Source organism: Vitis vinifera, chromosome 18 (genome assembly GCF_030704535.1).
Source record: "Vitis vinifera cultivar Pinot Noir 40024 chromosome 18, ASM3070453v1".
In the NCBI taxonomy this organism is placed as follows: Eukaryota; Viridiplantae; Streptophyta; class Magnoliopsida; order Vitales; family Vitaceae; genus Vitis; species Vitis vinifera.
The window spans coordinates 3,357,154-3,378,862 of record NC_081822.1 but is presented as its reverse complement, the minus strand read 5'-3'; the positions used below and the strand labels follow the sequence as shown (position 1 = coordinate 3,378,862).

Genomic DNA, 21,709 nt, shown 5'->3' with positions numbered 1-21,709 from the left:
TGGTTCTATCTAATTGAGAAACAATTTGAGAGCCCCCACATGCAAAGCAAGAATTGGGGATGTGCACAGGACATTCCCCATCTGAACGGCTCATAATAACCATGCTTTATAGCAACGGTTCTATCAAATTTCTACTTCTAAAAACCATCTGATTAAGAAAAAGTACAATAGGTATGTTTTTGACGGCTTCGTTGACAAGAGAATCAAACATTTGAATAAACGAACTTTCATATATGAAAATATATATATCAACAAAACATTCAACTTCATATACACCCAATTTCAAATATTGACACGACCATAATTTACTGGGGAATCTTGTTAAGCTTACAATACACATAATCGCAGTACTTCTTCTCCTTGTATTTTGGTGGGTTCTCCTCATTTATGAGCTTCGAAAGAGGGCCGATAGCCAACTCCGGTGGCGGCTCCAAGAATACCGGCCATGACATTCTCGTCATCTCCTTATTCACAGTGGCTCTGTGAAGAACACTCCTGTATTTCCCATTGCTCAGAATCTGCAAACAACAATAATTTCTTAAACATTGAGTTTTATTAAATATAATATCATGTGAGACAGAAAGAAACTGACCTCCAACTGATCACCAATGTGGATGACGAGGGCATTAGGGATATACTTGACATCAAACCAATGATCATCTCTGAAAACCTGAAGGCCCTGAACTTCATTGGGTACGAGCATGGTTATGGAGGACATGTCAGTGTGGGCAACCACCCCGAGAGCCAGGTCTGGCCGAGGACATGGTGGATAATAATTGATCTTCAAAAGGTACGTCAATTCATCGCCACCCACACTCTTCTTCAGTTCATCCTCGTCCAACCCTAATCCTAATGATAATCGGCTAAAGAGCCTGTCCGCCACTCCCCGCAAACACTTTGTATACTCCTCATTAGCATCCCTGTCACCAAAATTAACTTTAATTTTAATCAACTTTTATAACATCTATTGTAAAGTACTATTAATATATAAAATATTTTTATATATTGAATAACATAAAAAAAATTTATTCATAGATTTTAGATATTTTAATCATCAATGAATATTATTAATAAATAAATAAATAAATATTTACTAAATTTTAAATTATAATTTTTTAAAAAAATAGCATGACATGTAATAGAAATTTTAAATTTTTTTAATAACAAATATTGAAATAAAAAATATTTTTTATTTCAAACAATTATTAAACATAGAAAATTAATATATGTTTCATTTCTTTTTTATTTATTTAAAAAATTAAATATAAAACTAACATAATATTATAATTGGATATAACATCTTAAGATATGATATCACCGGTTATAATAATTAACGATATTATTTCATATTCATTGGATATAATAAGTAAAGATACTATATCATATACCGGAAATATACATGAGGATAAACATATCTTATTAAATGACATACCATACCGTAATATATACAAATCCTATCTTATTCTATTCTAACCTCTCAACCAAACATAAGTAGGCGTCAAAATGCATTGTGTCGTGCGGCTAGTATAAGTATAATACAAATATGAAGGCATGTAAAGCAAATGATCCAAAGTGTTGCAGACCTGTAAGATGGTGGGTTTTTGGGCCAGAAGTGGTAGTTAATGGCAGAAGGAGGCCAGACTTTATGGAACAAGTGATCCACCCAAGCTTTCTTGCCTTCCACTTCCTTTTGAAGCTTGGTTCCATAGCCTTCAATGGACTTGGAATCCGGAGGCTTAGCATAGAGTTCCTTCTCCTCCTGTGAGAGCTCAAAGAACTCCCTGCCAACTTTCTGCAAACTGGTAATAACATGAAAGGGAATGCCATGGTTGACAATTTGGAAAATTCCCCACTCCATACTGGCCACCGCAATCAATCTTGTGAGGTTGGCCTCATCTGGGTCGCTGAAATCAATGGTGGGAACTTGAGGGACATAGCCATGGAAGGTTGTGATAGCAGGCTCTTCTTTTTCAGATCTAATGAACTCGGGTGGGATGGTGCCCTCCGATAAGGACGAAAAGGCAATGGCTTGCACTCTCTCTATGTCCGTTGGCGGTTCTACAAAAATGGCTAAGTCTCAACTGGTAGCTGTTGCTTTGAATAGCAGGACATATGCACGGATGCAACTCTCTCCTATCCCCCAACCCCCTTTTATAGAGAGAGTCGCAGCACACTAATTAGTAATTAGGACTGATGTGGAATACCATTACTATCTTCGTCACAATGTGGATGGATCATGGATCACATCCCACAAGCACTCAATTCCCAGAAGAGGTCAAACCGAATACCCACAATTTATCCACAATTTTGAATGTCAACAAATCAAATGGCCTCGCCCCCTTTGATTATTTACAAATGTAATATACGTGGAGGCACCCTTTTTTACACGTATCATGGAGAGTTTAATTTATAATTTACATGGTAGAACGAGGACGATCAATGCTGAATGACAACTGTGAATTGGTCCAATAAGGAGGATCCACGTTCAACTGCTGTCTCAGTGGACCAATTATAATAAGGAATTAAAGATTTCGTGACATCAATCTTGGTCTCATAAAGTTTTTGAGACAGAATTAACTAAAAAAAGGCCATGAGATGATTGGAATTTATTCCACGGAACAAAACCGCCTGAAGCAATGTGAGGTTGACGCAGTAAAATCTGATCCGCTTAAAAGCATGTACCAACCTTATCATGGCGACTGCACAGTCTGTACCCAGGCAATAGCGGCAATACTTTGTTCTACCTTTGAATATCGAGCCACATTATTCAAACCAATAATCCTGCATATGCATCATCATCCAAATCAAAGGTCTTTTATATACATATATGTTTGATTTTAAGTATTGAAGGCATGGGCGATAGGGGAGGGGGACCCATCCATTATTAAATTGGTGACCCATTTTTTCAATTCCAAGATTTTTTAATTCTTAGATACCTAGCCGTACGGCCATACCTCAGTTTTGACTTCAAAGCTAGCCAGCCAACCAACTAATTACCCTTGACCTCAAATCGGAAACAGGAGAGCAGGCCCACTGTAATTAATGGAATTAGATGTTCTTCGTCATCTTTACTTAAAGCTTCTATGATGGTGGAGATAGTAAACATGCAAATATGACTGACTTTTGTGAAATTTATGATCTTGATTTAATCTCTAAATAAATCTCTGATTCTCTTTTGGAGTTCTCAATTGAGAGTTTGAAGAGTTCGATCTGAAGATCTCAAATCGACAAGCGGCAAAAGAATCACATTTTTCTAATAAATAGAACCGTCACATATAAAGTATTCAACTTCCCGACATGCAGAAGTGGACGCTGAAAAAGACATACTACAAAAGATCAAAGAAAGGTGCGTCCTTAATTTACTGGGCAATTTTGTTAAGCTTGCAATAGACATAATCACAGTACTTCTTCTTCTGATATTTTGGTGGATTCTTTTCATTAATGAGCTTTGGAAGAGGACCGATGGCCAACTCCGATGGCGGCTCCAAGAACACAGGCCACGACATTCTGGTTATCTCCTTGGTCACAGTTGTTCTGTGAAGCACACTCTTGTACTTGCCATTGCTCAAAATCTGCAAAACAACGTTATTTAATTCTTTAATGCTTCTATCTTAATTGTATACGAAGCCCCTGGTCTTATAATGAAGTTAGAATGTAAATAACGTCAAACTGGCGTGATATGATGATGGGAAGATTTTGAAACATGATGTATACAACAAACCCTAGCTAATTTTGAAGGGAAAAAATGATTAAGAAATTGTGTGAGAAGGAAAGAAAGAAAGACGAACCTCCAACTGGTCACCAATATGAATGACAAGGGCATCAGGGATGTACTTGACATCAAACCAATGATCATCTCTAAAGACCTGCAGGCCCTGAACTTCGTTGGGAACGAGAATGGTAATGGAGGACATGTCGGTGTGGGCAACCACCCCGAGAGCCAGGTCTGGACGAGGACATGGTGGGTAATAATTGATCTTCAAAAGGTACTTCAATTCATCACCACCCACGTTCTCTTTGAGCTCATTTTTTTCCAGTCCTAACCCTAATGACAGCAAACTGAGTAACCTATGTCCCACTGGTTGTACCCACTTGCAGTACTCTTCATTCACAGCCCTGAGATTATTCAAGAGGGAAATGATTGATAAAATAAAACTCCATAAATACATTCAATATGATTCAGGTCTTATCTGTTTTTTAGTAGACTTGTCCATTGGCGGAGCCAGAAAAAATTGGTTTCATGGGGGCAAGCTGGCTTCGTCAGTCCAAACACTAAAAAATAAAAATTATCTTACTCATTCAGACCAATTTTTTCAAAAGTAACTTTTAAATTTATTTTTCAATTATGACCAATATTTTGAATTTTCGAGAATATATTCGCTCGGCTTACAGAAAATGTGATATTTAGAAAGATTATGTTTAAAAATACAAAAACGTGATTATTGAAAAAAAAATTGATTACAAAAATATATTTATTTTCATTAAGCTTTTCGTTTGTATTGTCCAAACGAGATTAGGTGGTTCTTAGAAGGAAAAAAAAGAAAGTAAAAACATCTCACTCTCTCTTTGTCCCTCCCTTCCCAACAAAATGATAAAAGAAAAAATACAAAGTGTTCAGCTTTTGAGGTGCATGTCACATGAAGATGAGGATGAAGCAGTGTGTAAAAGAAAAGGTAAATGCCAAGAAAAGAGCTAGCATAATGCAGGTAAAATAATGACGGTATTTCAAACCTGTACGAAGGTGGGTTTTTAGGCCAGTACTGATAGTTGATAGCAGAAGGGGGCCAGATGTTATGGAACAAGTGATCAACCCAAGCTTTCTTGCCCTCCACTTCTTTTTGCAGCTTGCTTCCATAGCCTTCAATGGACTTGGAATCAGGAGGCTTGGCGTAAAGTTCCTTTTCCTCTTGTGGGAGCTCAAAGAACTCCTTGCCAGCCTTCTGCAAATTGGTAATAACCTCACTAGGAATGCCATGATTCACAATCTGGAACATCGCCCACTCGCTGCTAGCCTCCGCAATCAATCTTGTGAGGTTGCCTTCATCTGGGTCGCTGAAATCAATGGTGGGGACTTGAGGGATACACCCAAGACAGGTTGTGAGAGCAGGTTGTTCTTTTTCAGATCTAATGAACTCGGGTGGGATGGTGTCCACCAAGATGGATGAAAATGCGATGGTTTGCACTCTCTCTACCGCCATTGTGCCTCGCCAAAATGGTTAGGGTTGTCTCTCACCTTACACCTCTCAGTCTTTTTCTTATAGGGAGATGGCCTCAAATGCATAACAATCCAATTTTAAGCGTCTCGTGGGCCTTCTTACTACATGTATCTTAAATCGAAAAGAGGAAACACGTGTCGGTAGGATTTAGCTAAAATTTATCGGATTGATCACTTGCGGTTGTTCTCTGAGTGGCATAATTAATTTTTTTAGATTGTTATATATATATATATATATATATATATATATATATATATATATATATATATAATTTCCAGTTGCTTTAACTAATTGGCCCCCGTTTAGAAATGGCATCGCTCTCTGCCTGAGAGAAAAGAACTGTTGTCTCTTTCGGATATCGACCTCACATCACTAAATGCCATATAGACTGTCACCGTCTTATGGTAATTTAGAATTATCACCACAAAAATGATCTTTTGGTCGAGAGATAAAAACCTTTTACTCACTTCAGGGTAACCGCCACACTTCAATAAATATCATATGAACTATTCCTTTCTTATCTGTATTCAGAATTATTATTACAAAAATAATATATGTAATGATCGGATATTTTATGACACGTTAGTATTTTTAGTTTGAAAAGTCTTATTTTATGTGATGGTTGAAAAGTAAAAAAAAAAAAAAGTGTTTAAAGAACACGTGTCAATTTCGGATTGGTAAATTTCATTTTATTGTGTCGGTCAAATAGACGAGTTGAAATTTTATGCCATATCAGCCTTAGGGTAGAAAATTTCTTAAGATTTTAAAAATTGAAAATTTTCGGAAACGAAAAACGAAAAAAAAATGAATTAATTCAAAATTAATTAGAATTAATTAAGAAAAATTAAATTAAATTGATGAATAATAAAATTGAGAAAAATTAATTTTAGATTAGTGTTAATAAATAAATTTATGTGTTAAAAAAAAAAGAATTGGAAATCAAATAAAACAATTAGAATAAATAAAAGAAAAGTAAAAATAAAAGAAATAAAATTTTCTTTATGCAAATGAGTTTTTGGGAGTGGCCCATAAGTATGGATGGAAATAAAATCTTTGGGCCTTGTTTTTGGGCTTTAGTGGCCGGTAGTGGTAGGAATACAAAAGTGGGCTGTTAAAAAAAAAAAAAAAAAAAAAAAAAAAGGAAAAAGGGAGTTTTTGAAAAGGGCAGAACGCGGGGAGAAGAAAGGAGCAGCGGCTGTGGAATTTTGGGGTTCTCGTCGGAGATTTGACCGGCCGTTTGGATGGCCAAACGACCTCCATTTCGGCCCAAATTCGGAGGAAGTGCTCTATTCGACTAGAGGAACAAGTCTACGGTGGCTGATTTTGTTTTTAACGGCCAAATTCTCAAATTTGTGGTAGGGGAAAACTAACCCTAAAACTCAAATTTAATGTATTTTTCATTGGAAAAAATTATAAATCTGATAATTATGAGTTAAGTAGGTAATTGTGATGTTGTGTGAATTTTTTGGAATGATTTGAGATTTTTTCTGAATTTTTTTGTAATTTTTGGAATTCTTTGTAATTGATAAATAACTATTTTAGGTTGTTAAAAATTGTTAGAAATGTAGGAAAATTCTGGAATTAGGGCAAGATTTCAAATCTAGTGATTTATGAATTTTTGAAAATTGATTGGAATATTTGCGGTAATTTTATTGTGAAAAATTAGTTATTTTCAAATATTAGGAATTATTAGAATTATTGAAAAATTCTGAAATTTGTGATATAAATTCAAGTATATTGATGTGTGAATTTCCGAAAATTCGTTGGTATATATTCGGGAATTTTAATGTGAAAATTTTATTTTATTGGGTTATTGAAAATGTTGGAATTGTTGAAATTATTGAGGAATTTTGGAGTTTGTGGCATTCATTTGCATCATGGTTGTATGAAGAAAAAAAAATTGTGAAAAGTGTATGAAATGGAGAAAATAAAAAAATAGTGATGAAAAGTGAAAGCCCGTGTGAGGCGAACTAAGAAGGGAGAGAGATCCCTAGGGTGAAAGACCCAAAAGTTTACCTCGAGAAGACTCCAAATGGGGAGTATATTTGGGTACGGACGCATATCCTTCGGTGAAAGCCCGAGAACGATAGTGTATTGTATGACTGTGTGTCACACGTTCATATGCATTCATTTAATGATTGTATGTTGTGGGATTGAGTATAATGTTATATGTTAAATTGTGTGACTTGATTTATATTGGTAAACTGTTGTGTTTGGGTTATTGAAATATAGAAATCCCCCATTAACCCTTTGAGTGTTAGGCACCCTACTGAGCAATGTGGAAATGTTTACCCTTTTTTTTATATATATATTTTTAAATGCAGATATCACTCTTGAAGATCCACAGGTGGGACAAGGAGGACTTCAGGATGCCTCTGCAGCGGTTTAGTGGAATGTGTTTTATTTTTTTTATTGTGTTTGTGGTATTGAGACCTTGTAATAAGTGAATTATGGATAATGAAATAAGACCTTAATTTGATTAAGGGGATTTTTATGAAATTTTATTTTGGAATGCAATGATGTTTATTAAATCTTAATGTGTTTGAGTAAGATTTGAAATATTGTTAGTTGGTAAAAACCTAGTGGGACTTATATGTGAAAAATAAAAAATAAAAAATTCAGAGTGTTTTAGTTGACTGCCAACGTGAAATAGGAGAAACCTTTAGGGTCAAACCTTTATTTTGGGTCTCTCGGAATTTAAGTCATTAAATATATATATTGTTGGTGCAATGTGATTCTCACTAGGCTCTAGAAGGTCCTTCTCTTATATCTATAGACTATAATTATGCAGTTTTCTACGTGTAGTACTTTTCATTGGTTTAATGTTTAACCGAAAAATATTCTCTAGGATTTTGGAGGAGACCACGTTCACAGTAACAACTCATTTTCAAGTTCTTCTATATATAGATGTAGAACACGAATATTGGTTATCGTCTTCATCGTGCTAATATATATAACAAGGTCATTTTCAAGTTCTTTTATATACAAATAGTTAGTGTAATTGTAGAACACAAATAACACGAATATTGGTTGTCATCTTCATCGTGAAGTTGGGAAGAAATGTAGGAAAAAATAAAATAAAAATTAACTCTAAGTTTAATATTGTTTTCAATTTTTATAAATTTTTTAATATAAACAAGGAAGAATTTTTAAAAAATAATTCTTTGTGTTTTTTTTTTTTTTTTTTACAAATTGGATAAGAAAATTTAATTCCTTCCAATATTTTTCTTCCTAACTTATCCATATTTGAATGAGACAGACCATGATAATTTACATTCTTGTCAAAATTTAATTATCTAGTGTCACCTTTTATTAGCTTTGGTCAACAAGATTTATGGAAAGCTAAGAATAACAAGCATGATTTTGAATCCCTTCATCTCATTGGAAGACTGATCACTTTTTAATCAGTGGAAATCCCACGCATGCATGTACACTGGAAAAGGATTAAATAAAACTTTGAATCTCTTATACAAGATTGATCACAATGCTTGGTTGGGTTAATTTACTGGGGAATCTTGTTAAGCTTACAATATACATAATCACAATACCTCTTCTTCTTATATTTTGGTGGATTGTCTTCGCTGGTGAGCTTTGGAAGAGGACCTATAGCCAGCTCAGGCGGCGGCTCCAAGAACACCGGCCATGACATTCTGGTCATATCCTTTTTTACAGTTGTTCTGTGGAGCACACTCTTGTACTTGCCATTGCTCAAAATCTGCACATAACATAGCGCTGTTATGTAATCTTTATATATACATATATGAGAGAGAGAGATAGAGACTGGCCTCCAACTGATCGCCGATGTGGATGACAAGGGCATTAGGGATATACTTGACATCAAACCAATGGTCATCTCTAAAGAGTTGAAGCCCCTGAACATGATTCGGAACAAGGATGGTTATGGCTGACATATCAGTATGGGCAACCACGCCAAGAGCCAGATCCGGGCGAGGACATGGTGGGTAATAATTAATCTTCAAAAGGTACGTCAATTCATCTCCACCTACACTCTCCCTAAGCTCCTTCTCTCCCAGCCCTAACCCTACCGACAATCGACTAAACAGTTTGTCTGCCACTCCTCGCAGGCACTTGGCATACACCTCATTCGCATCCCTGCTATCAATCTTCACAAGTTAATCCAAGCAATATTGAAATTCTGGACAATTATCATGCGGATTTCTGCCAAAATCACTCATTTCCATAGCATTAGCATCATGTTTGCCTAAATGAAGAAACAGTAACAGAAGCCTTGAAATTGAAAATAAAGAATTTCAAGACTGACTGTATATTTTAAGGGTATAATGACACTGGAAATATAGAAATGGTACGGATTCCAAAACATGCAATGCGCCTGCTTTTGGGTGATATTATGTGCGATATGCGCTAATCTCCAGACCTGTAAGAAGGAGGATTTTTGGGCCAGAACTGGTAGTTAATAGCGGAAGGAGGCCAGATCTTATGGAAGAGGTGATCAACCCAAGCTCTTTTTCCTTCCTCTTCTTTTTGTAGCCTTGTTCCGTAGCCTTCAATAGACTTGGAATCGGGAGGCTTGGCGTAAAGTTCCTTTTCCACTTGCGGGAGGGCAAAGAAGTCCTCACCAACTTTCTGCAAATTGTTGATAACGTGAGTGGGAATGCCATGGTTCACGATCTGGAACATCCCCCAATCCCTGCTAGCCTCGGCAATGAGACGTGTGAGGCTGTCCTCATCTGGGTCGCTGAAATCAATGGTGGGGATTTGAGGGTCATACCCATGAAGGGTTGTGATGGCAGGTTGTTCCTTCTCAGATCTAATGAACTCTGGTGGGATGCGCCCCTCCGTCATGAAGGAAAAGGCAATGGCTTGCACCCTCTCCATGTCCATTATCGCCTACCACCAGGTTTCAACAAGCTGTAGCCTTTATTACCAATTCCCATGCATATTTGGAATTTCACTAAAAACCCACCCACCCATCGAATGATTCAACTTATTTGATAAGAAAAATCAGCCTACAATTAAGGAAAAGCAAACTGCATTTCCAAAATAGAAGGTTGACATGGCAGATTTAATTGATTTAAAAGAATAAAAAATTGTACAAAAACAATATGACGTGAGCCTCTTCGTGCAGTATTTTTTTTATTAATTCGTACCCATGCTTTCCAAACATTGTCATCCAAAATTTCAAATATCCTTTTACCTTTTTAATTTTTAATCTTTTTATTTTAAAATTTTTAAAATGATAAATTTATTTAAAAAAAAAAGTAAGATATGAAATTTTAATATTATATTAATAATATTTCTTATCTAGATAGACTAATATAAAGTATTTTAACTCACAATAAGAAAATTGTCAATACAATTAGTTAAACTTTAGAAATTAAATTTTAAATAAAATATATTATATAAAATTTTATCTTATTGAAAGTGGTATTTAATTTTTTTTTATTGACTTTCATACTTATCTAATTTTTTACTTGAAAGGTAATAAAACATGTTTAAAAAAAATAGTTTTTTATTTTTTAAATAAATGAGTATAAATATATTAAAACAATTAAAGATAATCTTAGTAAAAAAATTTAATAAATATGATTATAATTTTAAATATATATTCATTTGGATAAAATTTCACAAAAAAAAGAAAAAATAATAATGGAAAGAAAGAACATTGTTAAAACTACAAAAACAAAATATATAATTACAAAATTTTGATGATGAAATTTAAAAATAAAATTTGAAACAATTCTTAAGTGAGGAAAAAATCTTTGAGTGGAAAAAAATGGGAAAGTTTTTCAAAATCACTTGAAATCCTTAACAAAAAGTAGTTTTGTACACCCTTGTATAATTAGTAAATTTGTCTTGTACAGTTAGTGTAATACCATTGTACAATAACTCAAATTTCATACATCATCTCATGAATATCTTATAATAGGTCGATTAACTATGTTTGCATTGGTCTGGTTTTAAAAAAGAATAAAAATTGTTATTGTAGACCCCCATTTAGGCATGGGTCACTTTTTCTCTATTTGTTTTTACAGATCACATTTTTAGCCAGGTGTCACTATCCTAGCGGGCCACGTGTCACATCCTTAGTGGCCATAAGGAATCAACCTCGCTTTTTGAAGCTGCAATAGGACTTTGACACGTGGAAGAACTTTCTAGAAGGGGGTCCCGCAGGCCGTTAAGGGGCGCGGATGAGAGAGAAGGAAAGGTAGTTGTTGCAGAGATCGTTGGAGGTGACAGCATTGTAGAGGAGCAGAGGGTCTTGCTTTTGAGAGAGGGTTGGAGGTGACAGCATGGTAGAGGGACAGAAAAGGTGGTTGCGATAGAGATCGTAAAAAAAAAGGCAAAAATCTGGAAAACAAAGGGAGGTTTTGAAAAAAAAAAATTGTAGAAGAACGGAGGAGTTTTTCTGGGAGTTTTGAGGGAAAGAGTATTGGTTGAACTTGAGAGGAAGCTAAGAACACAAGAGCGTAGAGTTGCTGGGAAGAGTCCAAGACACAGAGCTGAGAAGGGAGATTTCCAGGTATGACCATTTGTTTTTTTGTATATTTTCCTTTTTTTTTCAGACTGTCCAGGTTCGATTCTCAGTGATTTTTCATTTTTGCTTGTTGGGTTGTTCTGTTTTGGTGATTACTGATTAAATATTGGAAGAGTTTGTTGTGTTTTATGCCCTATTCTGACGAGTATTTTTTCATCTTAACTCACCGGATGTTGGACCCATGGATGAAATGATGAAATGGGTCTGATATGCTGGTTAAAGTCTTCATGTTCTTCTTCTTATTGTTATCCTGTTATCTCCTTGTTTTCTTTTCCTCCCTGAGTGCATACTCAAGGCTCCAAAGTCTCAGCTGCTTTCCGTGAAGCTTCAAGCCATGGCCTCCTTGTGGCTAGAATCTAGGTTTTCAATGATGATGAGAACAGACCTTTTCAGTTTTCTCCAAGCTTTCACAGTCAGCAAATACCCAAGGTTGCATACTACCAAGCATATTCGTCGACTAGACGTGGAGGCGCATCTGCTGGTGGCCTGCCCATTGTGTTTATGTCCATGCACATGTCTTCACTCTGCATGACCCCCATCTCTATTCTCATGTAAGCGTGTCGTCATCTCATCTCCATGTCTTTTTTCCTTATCCACCATATCCATCGTTCATCTATCCACCTCTCTCTCTAGGTCATCATACCTATTTCCTCACTCAAGCTTGCAGGAATCAAGCATCCTCCACCACACCCATTTTCCTCTCATTCATTCTCCATCCCACTCCCTCACTTCCATGGAGTCTCACGGGTGCATGCTACCCTTCACTCCTTCACATACTCATTAAATCCACTCACCCAAGCCTCCATATCTATACAACCCATACCCATCCTTCATGCTACTCATAATCGTGTTCTACCATACCCATGTGTACACCCATTTAACCATACCACCAAACCCGTTTCTCTTTCTAAACCTTCACCTACCTGTGGGATCCTCCAAAAAAAAAAATGCTACGTGGCTCTCTCTCCCTTGCACACGCAGACGGTCCCCTTTACGACGCGCGACATAGCTCATTCCACCCGGGGAGGAATTCTGTCTGGACGACGTTCAGACTTCTCCGGATATCTCACATCCGGAATTCTGTCTGCCGACGTCCCACCTTCTCCGGATGTCTCACATTCGGAATTCTGTCCGCCGACGTCCCACCTTCTCCGGATGTCTCACATCCAGAATTCTGTCCGTCGACGTCCCACCTTCTCCGGATGTCTCACATTCGGAATTCTGTCCGCCGACGTCCCACCTTCTCCGGATGTCTCACATCCGGAATTCTGTCCGACCGACGTTTCACCTTCCTCGTGTATTTCACATCCGGCGCCTTACGCCGGATGGGAGATGAGGGCGATTCAACTTCCCTGGTCAGACATGTCTGAATCCTCTGATAGCGCCTACCCGGAGAGCATCCGCAGCCGACAATTCAGATTCCCCGAACAGCTTGTCTCGTCAGACACTCGCGATCCGCCGAATCCATTTCAGCCCAGAATCAAAAAGCAAACTCCGATAATACTGACGACCAAGTCTCCTGAACTGTCATCATCTCTATGTTTCATCCTTATTTGTTTTTTTTTTTATGAATAATCTCTCATACTCCTATTTCTTACATCTTTTTCAAATTCAAGCTATTAAATAGTTTTCCAATCTCCTAACCCTTTCAATAATTTTAGTTTTTTTAAATTCTCATCCTTAGGGTTTTAGGTCCTAAAAATCACATTTTTAATAAAAATTGGTTGTCACTTTCTTTCTGGCAAGCCATTTTCACACCTCCTCTGTTTTAAAAAATGTTTTGAAATAAGTAAAGAATCAAATTTTGTAATTCTGAATAATGGAATTTACGGATTTGGTCCGTGCAAAAATAATCGGGCTTTGGTGGGGGCCCCACATACATGATCTTATGATCGATTGATTGACTTGGTTATCATACATGATTTATTTATCCTGCTCTCTGACATGCATGCTATTATTCCTTAATTATGCACTAACCCTCTCTCTTGATAGTGCATGGTGGCTTATTGCCGAGGTACGTACCCACTTTCCATCTGATCATTATCTATGCATATTCGAACTCTCATACGTGCATGATCACTTTGGGTATTCATCGATTTACTCATCAATTGCCATAATTGCTTCACTTTATTAGTAGAGACCCTTTTTTAGGAACTTAGAAGGGTGCTACGGTTTTTTACCGTACCTTTCTGATAAGTAACCTGGCCCCTGAACCCGATTCGATTTTTCGCAGACCACCTTTTCTAAAATAAGGAGTCACACTTAGAGTTTTTTTTCTTATTTTGTTTACCCTTTAAAAATAAAACAAAAATAAGTGGCGACTCCAAGTCATTTTCTTAATAAATAAAAATCATAATTTTTTGAATAAAAAGCGAGTTTCGCCATCGAGTGGGAAACGCATTGAGCCAAAATGCGGGGTCCACAGTTATATAATTTTATTTTACAATCATCATAAGTGAGGTACATATTCAAATGACCATATACAAGTTAGATAAAGTGCATGAGATGAATGTATGCTTAACCAATGTGTGTAAGGAATGTCATTTATCCCCGGTTAGGAGAAATAAATAAACAAGTTTTTCAAAATCACTTAAAATCTTTCACGAATAATAATCTTGTACACCCTTGTACAGTTAGTATATTTTTCATGTACACTTAGTGTAAATACATTGGTACAGTGACTCAAATTTTATATACCTCCTACTTAATGTGTAACCATAAGTAGGTTAACCATATTTTCATTGGTTTGTTTCAAAAAATAGTGGAAGATGGAAAAACAAAATTTTCTCTTAAACATCATTAGTGGGATAAGGATTTGAATTATCATGTGCGAGTCAAATAAAGTGCATAAGATGAGTGTGTAATTGAGAAATGTGTACCTTAAGAGTGTGCAATCCTTAGATGACAAGACAAAAAAAAATATGTCAAAAATTGATTAAAATCTTTCACAAAAGATAGCATTGTATAACGCTTATATAGTTATAACATTTGTCTTGTACAATTAGAACATTTATCTTGTCCAATTGAATATTTACCTTGTATAGTTAATTTATTTATTTTAGCCAAGTTTATTTATTTATTTCCTTTTATTTTTGGAAATAAAGAAAAAAGAATAAAAAATTTATTTAACCATAAGAAATACGAATATAAGATCAGTTAGAAAATATCAAATTTATTTATTTATTTTATTTTATTTTATTTTTGGAATTAAAGAAATAAAAAATAAAAAAATTATTTTACCATAAAAAATATTGATATAAGATATGTTAAAAAATAGAAATAACCTCAAATTTATTTACTTATTTCATTTTATTTATTTAAATAAGAAAGTAATTTATTTTAATAAATTAAAATATGCACAATTGATTTATTACTTTGTTAATTATGGATATATTAAAATTTTCTATTAAACAAAAAAATAAATAAAGAAAATAAAATTAAAAAGAGTAATTAATATATATATTTTAGTTATTTAATTATTTTTCATGTAAAAGATAGTCCCATAAAAAACACATAAGTGATCAATTTATTTGTTTAATTGTAAACATACTATATTTTTTATTTTATTATTAAAATAACTAATGAAAATAAATAAAAATGGATAATCAATGAATGAATTTTTTTTTTCATATAAAAAATAGTATGGTTTTCAATTTTTATTTTTAAAAATAGTTTTCATTTTTTAATTAAATGTTTTTTCAAAAAAAAAAAAATATATATATATATATATATATCATATTACCATTTTTTTAGAAAGTATTTTTTAAAATAGTTTTTTAACATAATTTTTCTTTATTTATAATTTAAAATAAAAAATAATACTGATTTTCAATTATTTATATAAAAAATTAAAAATAGTAAAAAATCCAAATTATTAAAATAGAATTATTATAATTGTATGAATAATAGTGCAATAAAAATAAAATAAAAATGATATAAAATATCATTAAGTAGTCCATCATTATTTTATATCCTTAGAAGGTAATTCATACAAATTTTGAAGGATATACTTTTAATATCTGATACCCTTTCGGGTCCGCCGAAAAGACAATTCTCCCTTAGGTTTGTTAAGGTTACGTTACGTACTCCCAATTAATGTCGTCTTGTCCAGAGGAGCCATCTGTCCGGGCCTTGGTCGAAGGTGTCTCCTTTTCCCCGGAGGCATCTCTGGCGGGGTATTTCACTGCTCCCACAATTATGACTGAAAATCTTGGTGAAATTTTCCTTCTTTCCATCGAGATTTTGGATTTTGGCATCATCCAGGGATATTTGCTTAACCGCCCCCAGTGCCCAACTATATATATTTTTTCCTAGAAAAACAGCAAATGAGATTTTGGATTTTAGCATAAGTGAATATGAAAAGTAGAGTTCTTATTTACTTAAAAAAAGGAAATATATATAATTATTATTGACAATATTGATTAATATCATTAATTTTATTATATATATATTTAAAAATAACAATGATTTGATATTTTTATTATTAATTGTTTTACCATTTTCAAAGTTTTACTAAGAAATTTGAGTGTTTTTAATTAATTTTCATATTGATATCACAATTCTTTAATATTTCTATGAAATTCACATTGATGCTTTTCACCTACACTAATACTTTCAGTATTGATTATGATAGGTGGTGAGACAGCTGGTACTAAAAACATGTAAGACTTTAAAAGGCACAAATTTATTTCACTTCTAAATAATTAATTTGCTGTTGTTCTCACTTCTCATTCATAAATATCCATTCAAATTTCCAACTACATAGCTACTTTAGTTAAGGATGCCAATCAATTTCATACCCCCACTATCTTGGTCCCCCAATTTTCTTTTATTAATTTGAATAGCAAAGATGGAAGCATAAGAAAGAAAAAGAAAGGGGTTCACTTTCTTTTTCACTATTTATTAATTTATTTATTAATTTATTTTTGTTTGTGAAGGGGTCATTAATGGAAGAACCCTTTTATGGTCACTCAAACATTTAAGGAATATGAACTAAACACCATTCTTTAGAAAAACGAATTAATTATCGTGTTCTGACGTGTTCTAGAAAATACAACCATATATAATCAAACCTATAACAAAATGAGTTCATTATTATTATAAAAAGTTATTGCTCGCTCTAATAGAAGGATGATACGTTAACTTCCAATAATTATAAATATTAAATAGCATTTAAGAAAGAAATAAGTACATTTTGTTATATGGAAATGGAAATGTAAATGAAAGGTACGGAGTAAGGCCGAAAAAGAGAAAGAAAAGAAAGAAGAAAAAAGCAAGAGAGAGAAACATGACGGGCATAGGGAGGAAAAATAGAAAAAATAAAAAGGGAAAAAAATAAAAATATATTTAAAATAATTTATTTATTTTTTTATATATTATTTTTAATTTTTTTAACTAAAGTTCATTTGATAATATTTTTTTAAAGAAAATTAAGTTTTTGATGAAATTTAAGAAGTACTTCTAAATATTTGAAAAACCAATTATAATATTTTATGAATAAAGACTTATAGTAAGTTATTTAAAAATATTTTAATAATGTTATTATCAATATTTATTTTAATTATTTAGTATAAAGATGAAATAATTTAAATATATATAAATTTTTATTTAATTTGAATTATATTTAATTTTTTTATATTTTTTTAATCTAATATTTATGGGGTTGAGGATAATGGATGAATAATTTAATTTAATTTTTATATTTAAAAAAAAAACCTTTTGGAAAATCGGAGTACAAGTAGATAGAAGAAGAGTACAAATACAATGATGAAGAGGACCGCTGGAAGAGTCATAGAATTCCTAAGGCCTAACTGTTTGGTAATCCCAACCAATCTTAAAATAATTATAAAATAAGATTTATTTAAAATAAATAAAAAATACATACATATATATATAAATTATCATTGTATTTTAAAATTTAAGATCTATAATATTTTAATTAGTTTTTAAAAATTATTATATTTGTAATAATTATTCTTTTTCAGAAGGGGTGACGTGGAAAAATACACTTCACTTAGTATGAATTAGGTAAGATTTTGTATGATATAAAAAATTGAAGGAAAAGAAAATTGAAAGAAATAAAAAATAATTTTAAAATTAATATTTTTTTATATATTATTTAAAACTTGTTTTACTTATTTAAATTTTTTGATATAAAATTAAATAATTTAAAATATTTTAATTAAATATGATAAAATTATTTCCTTCCATCAATACATAGGACAAAATCAAATGTATTCACACCATGCAAAATGCGTGTTTGATATCTCTCCACGTCCACGCCAGGCCCATTTCTTGATCCTAAATGATGAATTTATTGCTTCAACGACTTCATTTGGCCATTTCCACTGAGTCAAGAATTTATGATATTATATCGAATTACTATTTTTTTTAATAAAAATTAAATATAAATTTTTGAATATAAAATATATATTATACTCTTTAATGAGCCTGTAAAGATAATCAAATAGATAAAAGATTTTATTGAAGTAAGAGTAAGAGCACGTTTAAATAATGATTTTGAGAAATATTTTTAATATTTTTAATACTTAAAAAATAAAAAAATTTAAGAAATCAAAAAATTAAAACCATTTTTCAAAATCAAATGCACTCCATGTCATAATCGCATAGGATCGGGTACTTGGATACACATACAACCACCAAAAATAACTAAAAAACAGATCACAAAGCTTCTTCTCAATTCTCACACACCAAGCAGCATAGGTTCTCACGCAGCAACAAATAAAGCAATTGTTCTACTGTGTTGAACAATATCAGTGGCAAAGCAATACATTATCCATTCAACACTCACTGGCTTCACCTACTGTGGAATCTTGTTCAGCTTACAGTACACATAATCACTGTATTTCTTGGTCTTGTACCTAGCAGGATTCTCTTCGTTGACAAGCTGAGGAAGAGGCCCTACCACCTGATCAGACGGTGGCTCCAAGAACACCGGCCATGACATCCTCGTCTTCTCCTTGTTCACGGTCGTCCTGTGAAGCACCGCCTTGTATTTTCCGTTGCTCAAGATCTGGGTTCATGCATCATAGTATTAGTATAGAATATGATTACGGCTAGCTAGGAGTTATGACCCCCTACGAACCCAGAAGCCCAGAAAGGGGATGCCCATTATTATGGCACCGCCCCTCACGCCTGAACCTTTATTAATAACGTGGGAAAAGTGTGCCTTCCTACACATAGAAAATAATAATAAAATTGATTGTAGATTTTTTTTTGTACCTCCAACTGGTCACCGACATGAATGACAAGAGCGTTGGAGATGTACTTGACATCAAACCAATGATCGTCTCTAAAAACCTGCAAGCCCTGAACTTCATTTGGGATAAGAATGGTAATGGCGGACATATCAGTATGGGCAACCACCCCAAGAGCCAGGTCTGGACGAGGACATGGTGGGTAATAATTTATTTTCAGAAGATACAACAATTCATCCCCACCGACGCTTTCCTTCAACGTACCCTCTCCCAGACCTAACCCCAGTGACAGACGACCAAACAGCTTGTCTGCCACCCCTTGCAGCCACTTTGCATACTCCTCGTTCGCAGCTCTGCAATTACAACAATGTTTATAAAGACATGTTTGGATCTACTCACTCTATTTGTTCATTTATGCTTTTTTTTTTTAAGAAAAAATAAAATCTATATTATAACATTGTAAATCTAACATAAATAAACCAAAATTAATTTATTGAAAGGTATTTTTATTAAAAAAATAATAATTTTTCCTTTTCGATCGGGAAATATGAAGGTCATTCTTAAATTAGACAAGTGTACGATAACTAAAAATGCAATGTGTCCAACATATGAACCATTGAAATATCATAAACGTGTACGGTCCAATGAAAATATGCTACCTTTATTATTTCTTTGACAATAATACCACTTTGAACACTTAACCATAAATAAATAGAAAGGAAAAAAAATCACAAGGACAAATAATAATAATGCCTTTTAAATTAAAAAAAAAATACAAAGAGATTTTGTTCAGAAAATCTTCTCATCATTTTATAAAGTGAGAGAGGTGTTTGATAAATTAATTTAATATTATTTAATAAATTATTATAATTTAAAATTATTTTTAATTTTAAGTATTAAATTAAAATAATTAAATTATTTTTAATCTTAAATCACTTTTATCACGGTAATTTATATCAGTAAAAATATATTTTAAATTATAATTTTATATTCATGACTCATTTTTTTATGATTAACATTTATAATTATTTTATATATTTATAATACTTCAAATATGATGTTTTATAAATAAATATATTTTTTAAAATTAAAAAATGTAAATACTAGTTAAATCAATTAAAATAAATATATCAATTGAATGATTTAAAATCAATTTTAAATTAATTTTACTTTTAAAAATTAAATAATAAATATTAAATCAAACATATTAAATATAATTTAACATAAATTTAATTATTAAATTTTATCAAACACCATCTATCTCATATTTATATTTCAGTGTAATTTTTTATTTAATTTTACATTTTGAGATCCTTTTTGGGTCTCCTACGCATATCCAACAGGATTTTAAAAAGCTGATCTCCAAATGTTCTATATATATCATGCCTACTCTCACATTATATTGAAGACGTTAAGACTTGTACATTAATATTACTTAACCCTGTGAGTGTGAGACGTGTGTTAATCAGCTTTTTTTTTTTTTTTTTCAAAAAAAAGGAAAAAAATAGCTACGTTGACGAATGTTTCAAACCTGTAAGTAGGTGGTTTTTTAGGCCAGAACTGATAGTCAATGGCAGGAGGAGGCCAGATGTTATGGAAGAGGTGATCGACCCAAGCTTTCTTGCCCTCCACTTCTTTTTGAAGCTTGCTTCCATAGCCTTGAATAGACTTGGAGTCAGGAGACTTAGCATAAAGTTCCTTCTCCTCTTGTGGGAGCTCAAAGAACTCCTTGCCAACTTTCTGCAAGTTGCTGATAACGTCACTGGGAATGCCATGGTTCACAATCTGGAACATCCCCCACTCGCTGCTGGCCTCGACAATCAAACGCGTGAGCTTCTCCTCATCTGGGTCACTGAGATCAATGGTGGGGACTTGCGGGATATACCCATGAAAGGTTGTGATAGCAGGCTGCTCTTTCTCAGACCTTATGAACTCGGGAGGGATGATGCCCGCGGACATGGACGAAAAGGCAATGGCTTGGACTGTCTTTAATTCCATACTGCTTCCCTCTCTCTCTTACTCTTTCTTCTGTGTTGTCTTGGGTTTGGGCTTCTAAGTCTGATCCAACTTTTATAGAGCCTGTTATTAATGAATCACAGGACGAGCAGTCATCATGGAAGGGCGAGAAAGAAAGCACGCGTACAAGGGGAAGCCAAGTAATTCAAAGGCGGTAACCAAAGGGTGACGTGTGACGAGGATGTTCGCATAATGGCTCTTACCAACCCTGCCCACGAGGGTAGTTTTCCTATTGGTGCGATCTTATTAATGCATCTCTTCATCACTCTTGAAATGGACGGTACAGCCGGACCATCAACAGCCACGCCATACAGATTTCCCAATTCGACAATTCTTAATCTGCTGTAGAAATCGCATAATTGAGTTTAGGTTTGGTTTACAGAGGTGGTTGTGACTATTAAAGTACACACATTTTGGGTAACTTTTGAAATAAATATTCAAAATGGAGATGGAGTGATGGAGAAAAGTGAGATCTGTTTGAACAACAGAAACTAACTAGCTATAAAGATGGGAAAATGACAACTTGCTGGCAACTCTCTTTTTTGATAATAGTCCTTAAAAGTCGCTCTCTAACTTTGTCGTTTCTCATACTTCTAACTTCGCAATCATCCACTAGAGAAAACTGTGGGTACCATGATATTGAAATTGATGATGTGCGAAAGCAGATAATGTAAATAATAAAATTGGAATTAGAATGCTTCAAGGTGTAGTAGAGAGTCACTTTGGGCACCAACTTTGTAATG

The 21,709-nt window shown here is 33.5% G+C and overlaps 4 protein-coding genes across 4 annotated transcripts; all 4 read right to left on the bottom strand.

Moving 5' to 3' along the window:
* Nucleotides 1-191: 191 nt before the first annotated feature.
* On the bottom strand, nucleotides 192-2,046 carry LOC100249002 (flavonol synthase/flavanone 3-hydroxylase). Its single transcript, XM_002284374.4, has 3 exons — nucleotides 1,584-2,046; nucleotides 593-920; nucleotides 192-518 (listed from the first exon to the last, which is right to left on the bottom strand). The coding sequence occupies exons 1-3, from the start codon at nucleotides 1,856-1,858 to the stop codon at nucleotides 306-308; spliced, it is 816 nt and encodes a 271-aa protein (XP_002284410.2). The 5' UTR covers nucleotides 1,859-2,046; the 3' UTR covers nucleotides 192-305.
* A 1,165-nt stretch (nucleotides 2,047-3,211) lies between these two features.
* Nucleotides 3,212-5,344, bottom strand: LOC100243852 (flavonol synthase/flavanone 3-hydroxylase-like). The gene is made up of 3 exons (XM_002284377.5): nucleotides 4,732-5,344; nucleotides 3,789-4,116; nucleotides 3,212-3,572 (listed from the first exon to the last, which is right to left on the bottom strand). The coding sequence occupies exons 1-3, from the start codon at nucleotides 5,196-5,198 to the stop codon at nucleotides 3,360-3,362; spliced, it is 1,008 nt and encodes a 335-aa protein (XP_002284413.1). The 5' UTR covers nucleotides 5,199-5,344; the 3' UTR covers nucleotides 3,212-3,359.
* A 3,238-nt stretch (nucleotides 5,345-8,582) lies between these two features.
* On the bottom strand, nucleotides 8,583-10,139 carry LOC100232939 (flavonol synthase/flavanone 3-hydroxylase). Its single transcript, XM_002285802.4, has 3 exons — nucleotides 9,613-10,139; nucleotides 9,002-9,329; nucleotides 8,583-8,931 (listed from the first exon to the last, which is right to left on the bottom strand). Exons 1-3 carry the CDS (start codon nucleotides 10,077-10,079, stop codon nucleotides 8,719-8,721), a joined length of 1,008 nt encoding a protein of 335 aa, XP_002285838.1. The 5' UTR covers nucleotides 10,080-10,139; the 3' UTR covers nucleotides 8,583-8,718.
* Nucleotides 10,140-18,323: 8,184 nt separating this feature from the next.
* Nucleotides 18,324-21,068, bottom strand: FLS1 (flavonol synthase/flavanone 3-hydroxylase). Its single transcript, XM_002285803.5, has 3 exons — nucleotides 20,482-21,068; nucleotides 18,976-19,303; nucleotides 18,324-18,766 (listed from the first exon to the last, which is right to left on the bottom strand). Exons 1-3 carry the CDS (start codon nucleotides 20,946-20,948, stop codon nucleotides 18,554-18,556), a joined length of 1,008 nt encoding a protein of 335 aa, XP_002285839.1. The 5' UTR covers nucleotides 20,949-21,068; the 3' UTR covers nucleotides 18,324-18,553.
* Nucleotides 21,069-21,709: the final 641 nt, after the last annotated feature.